General features: G+C 34.9%; 1 protein-coding gene across 1 annotated transcript in view; it reads right to left on the bottom strand.

Annotated features, from left to right (window-relative positions):
- LOC106874963 (protein NSUN7) overlaps positions 1-10000 on the bottom strand; it is a 41432-nt gene that overhangs the window by 22413 nt on the left and 9019 nt on the right. Inside the window, exon 2 of the mRNA XM_014922889.3 lies at positions 2735-3156. Within this exon, the coding sequence (XP_014778375.1) occupies positions 2735-3030 (296 nt within the window). The 5' untranslated portion in view covers positions 3031-3156. The remainder of the gene's footprint in view (positions 1-2734; positions 3157-10000) is intronic.

Consider the following 10000-nt stretch of genomic DNA (forward strand, 5'->3'; position numbering starts at 1 on the left):
GTGTGTGTGAGTCTTTGTGTCTGTGTTTATCTCTCACCGCCACTTGACAACCGGCGTTGGTGTGTTTATATCCCTGTAATCTAGTGGTTCAGCAAAGAGGCTGATAGAATAAGTGTGTGGCTTAAAAAAATATGAGTATTCATTCAACCAAAATACTTCAAGGTGTTCAGCCATCGAGGGGGACAATGTTGAAAAATAAATCATCAGAAGTCTTGTACTATGTTTTATTTTTTTGAGGCTCAAGGCTTTTCATACACCCCTCCTAGCTTAACTAAGTCAATGCCTAGCCATTAAGAACTACAAAAGCAACAAAACTGGAGTGACAAATGTCAACTACAATCTACATTGTAAAACCAAGAAATAATAATCTGTCTCATTTATAACTGTTGAAGCTTTGTAAATAAAAAAAGTATATGTTCACAAGCTTGATTGATTGTTTGCTGTGCACATTGGGAAAATAGGTTGGAAATATCAAATGAGAAATAGAAAACAAGTTATATAAACACATAACAAATTCCTTGCTTTACAATTGTAGAGAAACAATAGTTTTGAAATATGTTTGTCCATTCTGACAAAGATTAAAGGATCCTTTTAACTTTTAACTTGCTTCAGTTATTTTAAACCTGGTACTTACTCTATTTGTCTTTTATGCTAAACTGTGAAGATACAGGGATGTAAGCAAACCAGCACTGGTGGAGGACAAGCACAAACACTTATAATAAAGTGTGGATGCAGAAAAGTTCCTGGTTTTAAGGGTATCGTGAAAGGCCTGGTTGGGAGCCCAACCTCCTAAATTATCTTACAGGGTTTAGAAAAACTGAAGGACCACAGTAATAAGTGTATTAATCTGAGAGGGGAATATGTTGCATAAAATCATAATTAACGGATCCTCCTGTGTTTTCTTTTACCCAAAACCAGAAGCTATCAGCACTCTCTTGTAAACATATATCAAAAGGATGTTATAACACTATTCCACATATACATAAATAGCCATACCAACAATCCAGCATGCCTCCATCATCAGCTGCCCCACGGATATCATTATGGTTTCGACACCTGGACAGTACCACTCAATCCGGCAGCGTCAACAGCACTAAAAGAAGTGCTGTTTTGGGAACAAAACACACAAACGACTTTCAAACACATTTACCCGATGTACAACAGTATTCAATCTAAATATAGGCATGATTAAATACTAACTTTAAAATTAAACTACAAGAAACACATAAATCTATGTACATCTGTATTGGTATTAATAGTAAACCTACAATAACTAAATAGCGACCAATCTATAAGTCCATACAAATAAATAATCCCACCAGTCTTCCATAGTCACTACTATAATCTTTTCTACTCTAGGTACAAGGCCTGAAATTCTTGGGGTTGAGGGCCAGTCGATAAGATTGACTCCAGTATGCAACTGATATTTAATTTATCGACCCTGAAAGGATGAAAGGCAAAGTCGACCTCGGTGGAATTGAACTCAGAACGTAAAGACAGATGAAATACTGCTAAGCATTTCGCCCGGCGTGCTAACGTTTCAGCCAGCTCGCCACAAAAACACAATTGAATTTATTGAATAATATAATAATTATGAGTGAAATACATTATTTCATAATTCAAAAAGTTTATATACAACATATCAGTGCACCGTCTAGAAGGGTTTAGTCAAACAAGTTGGCCCCAGTACTTTTTTTTAAAGTCTGGTACTTCTTTTATTGTTTTTTTTTTAAATTTTTGCTGAACCACTAAATTATGGGGACATAAATAAACCAACACCAGTTGTCAAGCTGTGGTGAGGGACAAAGTCACACACACACACACATGTATATGATGGGCTTTCACAATTTCCTTCTCATAAATTTACTCACAAGTCATTGGCTGACCCAGGGCTATAATAGAAGACACTTGCCTAATGTGACCTGCAGTTAGATTGAACCCAAAACCACAGTTGCAAAGTGAGTTTCTTAATCACACAGCCATGCCTGCATCTTGTCTAGATACAATAATCAAAGATAAAGAGGAAAATGTGTATACTTTGATATGACTTTGTCTGTCTACCCTAATGGGGTTCCAGTCCAGTGACTGAAATCACCACTGGCTGGCATGGATTTGCCGATCCAAACTGATAAAGACATCAAGGCAATTTTTGGGGGTTTGAATAATTCACCTCTGGAAACATGCATCTTTCATTCAACATCCTTAAACAACCCTTATTGAGGGAAACTTTTGAGCAGAGTGGGCTACTCAATCTGAAGAAAATTCTAACTGGGCCCCACCTGCAAGGTCATGCGTTGTTTATCTTGATATGAGATCACCATGTTGTGCACACATGGTTGTGATGCATGTGCTTGGTGTACCCTTATCAGATGGTTAGTTAAGTGAATAAATAAATAATAACAACAATAATAATAATCCTTTCTATAATTGGCATAAGGCCTGAAACTTTGGGGGAAGGGGCTAGTCAGTTACTTATTTTATCAACCCCAAAAGAATGAAATGCAAAGTCGACCTCAGCAGAACTTGAACTCAGGACTTAAGGACAGATGAAATGCTTCTAAGCATTTTGTCAGGCATGCTAATGATTCTGCCAGCTCAACACCTTCATAATGATGATGATGATGATGATGATGATGATGATAATAATAATAATAATAATAATAATAATAATAATAATAATAATAATAATAATAATAATAATAATAATAATAATAATAATAATAATAATAGTTACCTGTGTTTTGCCACATGTTCTGTTGACTTGGTCTTGTCATAAAACCCAGGTAAAAGATTGTGAATCTTACTTTCGTCAATGTTGTTGTTTGTGGTGTCAATGGTGGTGGTCATGGTGGTATTGTTGTTGCCATCATTGTTGTGGTGATGTTTCTTGCTACCATTGTTTTTCTCTTTGGCAACATTTTTATTCATGTTCTTCTTGCCATTGTTATTGTACGCATTCAGCACGATTTTGTTTCTTCGCAAACTTCTGCGGCGTGACATCTTATTCTCCGTCTTCTTGGCGCGCATCATCGTAAACTATTTGACGAGGTGCAGCAACAAGCACCAACCTCTATCTCTGATGTGTATGTTTGTTTCTTTGTATGTTGTTGTTGCTGTTGATGTTGTTGATGTTGTCACTGCATAGCATGGAAGGGACTGAAACAGAGTTTGAGTTACTGTTGTTAAACATCGGACTAAGTATATTCTTTATACGATCGATTGATTGCTCTTGTACAAACAGAACAACAAACAATCCGTTGGGAATATATGCTTGTCTGTCTGTCTGTCTGAGTGTGTGCATGTGCATGTGTTTGTATATATGAATGTATGTATATGTGTATATGTGTGTATGTTTATAAAAGTCTGGGTTCTTTGTATATATATATTTATATGTATGTATGTGTGTGTATGCATCTATATATATATATATTTATAAGTATGTGTTCTTTGTATATATATATATTATATGTGTGTGTGTGAGTTTGTATATGTGTATGAAACTATATGTATGTCGTGTGTGTGCACGCGCACGCATGTGTGTGTGTGTGTGTGTGTGTGTGCATAATTATATCCTTGGTTACAATGAAACTTTTGATCTGAGTATAGCAGAGTTTAAAGCTGTCTCAATATTTTCTAATCAGTCATTAAAAAGAAAGGAAAATAAAAAAAAGGAGAGAGAAAAAGATAGAAGTGAAATAAAAAAAAAAGTAACAAAGAAAGAAAGGAACAAGAAATGAAAGAAACAAAAACATATTAATAATAATGATTATGATAATGAAGGTGGTCGACATAAGGAAAGTGGTCGACAAACATACATTTGTCACTGAAAGGGAAAAAAGGGATTTCAAGAGGAGGAGAAACAGAGAAGTAAATAGTGGAAATGTGCGCAAACATATGTACACACATGCATACACACACACACGAACACACATGCATATGTAAATATGCATACACCCGTGTACATGTGTGTGTGTGTGTGTGTGTGAATATACGTATATACATCAAAGTATGCAGTATTAAAGATCCATTGCAACAGATCTTAGCCATCGGTTTTCGCACGGATTATCAAATAACCAAACATTAAGCAGTACATTTAAATGGCTTAATGATTAGGGTATTTGGCCCACAATTGTTAAAGTCATGAGTTCAATTCCTGGTAACATGTTGTATCCTTGGACAAGACACTTTATTGGCAGTCCACTCAGTTGTACCTGTATTTCAAAGAGCCAACCTTGTCCTATTCTGTGTGACAGTGAATATCCCTGAGAACTAAGTTAAAGGTACATGTGTCTGTGGAGTGCTCAGCCACTTGCATGTTAATTCCACGAGCAGCTGGTTGTTCTGTTGATCAGAACTATTGGAACACTCATCGTTATCATTATCATCATCATGGTTTAACATCCGTTGAATGACCGCTTGGTTGGTTGGTTGGTTGGTTGCTTGCTTGCTTGCTCTCTTGCTTGCTTGAAATCTTCAGTGACACTTTACATGGTTTAGAAACAGGGGTTGAGAGAGTTAACATAACACCAGTGTGCATACTACTCTTGGCGGCAAATATACAAATGAGAAATTTTTTTCATTTAATTTTATTTAAGATAACAAATATTTTTTTTTAGAAAATTTGCTTTCATTTCATCATTTTTTATAAGCACCAAACATTGGGCAAGCAGAGCCTTCTGGGCGTTTCTGTCAAGTGCCAGGTCCCAAGCTTCATCTCAACTCTTGCCATCACTTACATCTTTTTTTTTTACTACTGCCAGCCATTTCTTCTTTGGATGCCCTTTCTTCCTGGGACTCTGCAGACACCGCTGGGGACACTGCCATGGAAGGTGGAAGGATCCATCCTCATATATTTCATGCTCTTGCTGGCCACCAACCGACTAAGTTTACATGAAGGCCCTGATCTTCTTGTTACTTCAGATTAGTAACACAGTCTCTGTATGAAATGTGGTGTATCTTATGCAAACATCTTTGCCAGGAGATGTTCAATTTCCTCTCTAGTATCTAAATCAGAGGCCATAACTCACAGCTATAAAGAAGGTTAGAGAAGATGATGCTCAATAGCAGCAGGAGTTTAATCTTCATACTAATGCAGTGAGATTCCTAGGTATCTAATTTATATCCACATATTGCTTTGGTCTTCAGTTTTCTATATGAGTTTTTAGAGACTTCATTAGCAGTCTCACTTCAAATTTCAATTCACCTGGGGACGAAGTAACCCCACTCCTGACATAGAGCCCATCCACTCCCGCTGTTGATTGATGTTCACAAGCATATGTATTACATCATACATCAATAACACACTTTGCCTTACAAACACTGTTGTGTTTATTAAATTACAAACAAAATTGATTAGATTGCTAAGTAGATATCAGCAAGGAGTTAAAACAGGAAATGTGAATTATTATTCAACCTCACACCAGGAGCTTTGATTATTTCTTTATCTTTATTCCTTAATATCTACATGAATTTCCTATCATTCTTTTATCCTTCTTTTAGTTGTATCAGTTATTTGATTGCGACCAGACTGGAGCACAATTGTCCGTCTTCAAGATTTTCAGTTGGCTATATCGACCTTGTCTTTGTCTGGTGTGTACTCTATCATTTTCCCAAACATACGAAATGTAAAGTAAACATTAGAATAAAGTTAGATAACTCAACTAGACATGCAGACGACATAGTACACTATATCCCTAAACACACACGTAGTAGTAGTAGTAGTAGTAGTAGTAGTAGTAGTAGTAGTAGTAGTAGTAGTAGTAGTAGTAGTAAGTTATCCAGAAAGTTCTGAGTGTTTTTAAGGTGATGTTGGTGGTGGTGGTAGTAATAGTAGTGCTTTCTAAATGACCTAGAACAACATTAACTGGAGAAAGAACTCAATACATGAAGTAGGTTCAAATATTTATTTATTTCTTAAACTTTGACTGTGACTTCTAAGTTTTGTCAAGGAGGGCTTATCAAAGCGTCACAGTTTGAGAAGCCTTTCTGGAAATTACAGTCAACTTTGTGTGTGTGTGTGTGTGTGTGTGTGTGTGTGTGTGTGTGTGTGTTTGTCACCCCATAAACGCTATGACAACCAATGTTTATATGTTTACATTCCTGTAACTTAGCAGTTCAGCAAAAGGGACTGATTGTATAAGTACCAGGCTTAAAAAAAAAAAAAAAGTACTGGGGTCGATTCATTCAACTAAAATTCCTCAAGGTGGTACTCCAGCATGGCCACAGTGTAATGACTGAAACAAGTAAAAGACAAAAGATGAAACACACACACACACATATATGACAGGCTTCCATACAGTTTTCATCAACTAAATTCCACTCACACAGTATTAATGATCTCATGGTTATGATGGAAGATAGTCTTGCAAATTGTCCTACACTGAAATTGAAACTGGAACCACACATTGTTGTGAACGCAGCTGGAACCACACATTGTTGACACATGTGGTCATCATCCCTACAAATTCCCTATTATCTACATAAATCTCCCACTGTCCACATTATTTGTCCTGGCAATTAAAGTATTTAATAGTTTTAATTTACAAAAAAGCAAAAAAAAACCCAATTGGTTTCTGAGTGTCTTTGCCTGCTGGTTGTCTCCTGTTGCTATGTAAATGAAATTGAGCTGGCCAATACAAATAAGTGTTTCCTGACCACTGCTTGTGGCATTCAAAACATGTGTAAACAAACCAAAGAGGAATCAAGGGGCTCATCAACATGGTTTCTTCACCAGCTAGAAACAGCAGGTATATTTGCCTCTCAAGCAGCACACTACTGTTTCAAAGAGAGAAGAACAAGTAACCAGGATGATGTAAGATATTTACTCATGTATAAGCCACACTATTTTATTCTTGAGCATAACTGGAAAAAATGGTGTGTGACTTATATATGGAGCAAAGCTAAAACTATGAAGGGAAAAAATATGGGATCAAGATTTAAAAGTAAATAGGAGATATGACTTATACACAAGTATATGTGGTAGTTCTAGTGACAACATTATATCTTGTAACAAATAAGGGATTAAATGCTACTTTCTGTTCTTTGATCATAGTTCTGTTCAATCAAAGTTGACAACTGGAGCTAAGCTACAACAATGGCAATGATATAGTAGCTGTAAACAAATATCTTTGACTGAAGAAAGAAAATATTCTTTGTCAAAGTGATTCAATTCTAAAATTGTGAAAAGGTTTATAATCAGACAGGTAAAATAGGTGAAGAACAAATGATATGATCGGTAAAATAAACTGTTTTCTTTGTTTGTTTTTGCTTTCTTCATCTTTTAATCAGGAGAGAAGGCAACAATCATAACCTCTTTTTCTGTCTTTCTTCCTTTTTTTTAAAATTTTTAATTGGAAGTCCCAAACAAGGTGAAAAGCCACTTAGTGTAAAGTATTATGAAGAAGAAGAAATTAAGATGAAAGGAATGAATTTAATGTAGACTTGAGGGAGACAGTTCCAAAGTTTGGCAGTTTGAGAAAATAGGCTACGGTCGTCGAAAGTCTTCTTTATTCATGGAAACACAACAACATTTGGATGAAGAGACTGTTTGCAGGAATTCCAAAATTGGTGGGAGGGAGCCGTGATGTAACTAGTGGGGGGGGGGGCACTCGCGTGTGTGTGCTGCTTGGGGCATTTCATCTTTTGCCAGACAGCCGTCACTTCATACAGAACAAATTCAAAAGATCAAAAGGTATTTGTCATTATTAAACAGCAAACCAGAGAAAAGTCTTTTGTAAATTCTGAAGTAATTGTGGATAATAGTTTAAAAAGTAAATTTTTTAATGTCAGCACAAAATAAATTGACTATTGTCGCAATCAACTGAAGTTGTTAAAAGAAAACTTGTGTGTGTTTGAGTATGTGTGAGTGTGTGCATGTGTGTGTAATATATATATATATATATATATATATATATGTATATATATATAGTGTGTTTGTGTGTATGTAATATATATATATATATATGTACACACACACACACACAAACACACACACATAGTTCAGAGATGAGATCCAGATATTCTCCATATATTAATTTTCTCTTTAATTTTCTCTGTCATTTGTACATTTGTAAGTTGGTCCATTTTATATATTTACATATATATATATATATATATATATATATTGTATTTGATGTATTTAATATACTTTATATATTGATGTGTCTAACTTGCTTATCCCCACATTTGCTTAAATATATATATGTAAGGATTATTAATATTATGTTAATAAATTAACATATGTCAGTTTGAACTCTCCATTTTACTTTTATCATTTTATATATATATATATGTATATATATATATGTATATTTTATTATATGTATTTATTTTCTCCAAGTAATAAATAACTCGGATAAAATAAATTGGTTAATAGATACCAGGGTAGCAAACATCACAAAATAACTGTGGTGTAACTCCTGTTTATGAGGTAGAAACTCCTTGATATTTTAGGTATTTGAGTATATATGAATTTAAAGAATGGAGTAAGCACATATTATAACTGCATATTTTTATTCCGACATATGTTTCGAAGAATTACAATTTATGCGATCCATAGGAATTGGCGATGTTAAAAATGTAAACTTCTCCTCAGGGAAATGTATGGGAACCAGTTTGTCTTATGTTTAAGCTGGTTCCCATACATTTCCCTGAGGAGAAGTTTACATTTTTAACATCGCCGATTCCTATGGATCGCATAAATTGTAATTCTTCGAAACATATGTCGGAATAAAAGTATGCAGTTATTATATATATGTATATATATATATACATACATATATAATACACCTGCTTGTTGTTCATTTACCTGTCTTCGTCTTTTGTTTTCTGTAAATTTGAACTCTGAGCTGAGTAGGGACACTAAGCAACTTGTTCAAAAATATAAGGACACAGATAGTGCATCGATAGCCAGCTGGAGACAATGTTTCCTGAGGTTAAATAACAATAACATTCATCCTAATCAGGACTACCACATTATGTTGGTAGTGGCATGTAAAAGCACCCACTACACTCTCTGAGTGGTTTGCATTAGGAAGGGCATCCAGCTGTAGAAACTCTGCCAGATCAGATTGGAGCCTGGTGCAGCCATCTGGTTCACCAGTCCTCAGTCAAATCGTCAAACCCATGCTAGCATGGAAAGCAGACGTTAAACGATGATGATGATGATGATGATGATGATGATATATATATATATATATATAAATAATATATGTATATATGTGTGTGTGTGTGTGTGTGTGTGTGTGTGTGTGTGTGTATATATATATATATATATATATATATATATGCACTGCCTTGAAGAACTTTTAGTCAAATGCTTTTTCCTCTCAATGAATCCTCAAGTCTACTGGTCCTTCTGATTTTGTGTATTTCTATTACCTTGTTTAACCCTTTCGTTACCAACCCAGCTGAAACCAGCTCTGGCTCTGAGTACAAATGTCCTGTTTTCATAAGGTTTGAATAAAAATCTTCCACCAAACCTTAGCCACAATTTATGTTCCTAGCACTAGCTGAATGATAACTAAGTTATTTTACTAAATTCTTTGTTATATTTAAAGTAATTGAAAGGAACACAGAGCATCTCAAAATAAATACAGTAACAAACAAGTTAATGTATTTAATGTGATTAAAAATCTTAGTACTTCATATCAAAGTTTTTCTTATAATTCCCCCAATCCTTTATCACAATGTAAATCCTCTTTTATTTCCTATATTCTCTTAAATTCCAGCAGTCTGTCATAGTCACATGTTTGCATTATTTATCTTTAGTTTCTTTTTGTTTACTTTTTTATGTGATGACTTCCTGTAATAGGCATCTACCCACCTTAGTTTCAGGGCAAATCTATTCAATTAATGTCAGCTCTATGATGGCATATTCTGAGACAGGTGAGAAATTTATGGACAAATTTTTTAAGGATTAGTTTACAGCACAAGACTTGTAAGGACCAGTTTATTATATCAAAGCAACAGGTATTGCCAAGTTGTACTGAATAACAGACAT

This window comes from Octopus bimaculoides, chromosome 8 (genome assembly GCF_046866305.1).
Source record: "Octopus bimaculoides isolate indiv1 chromosome 8, ASM4686630v1, whole genome shotgun sequence".
NCBI lineage: Eukaryota > Metazoa > Mollusca > Cephalopoda > Octopoda > Octopodidae > Octopus > Octopus bimaculoides.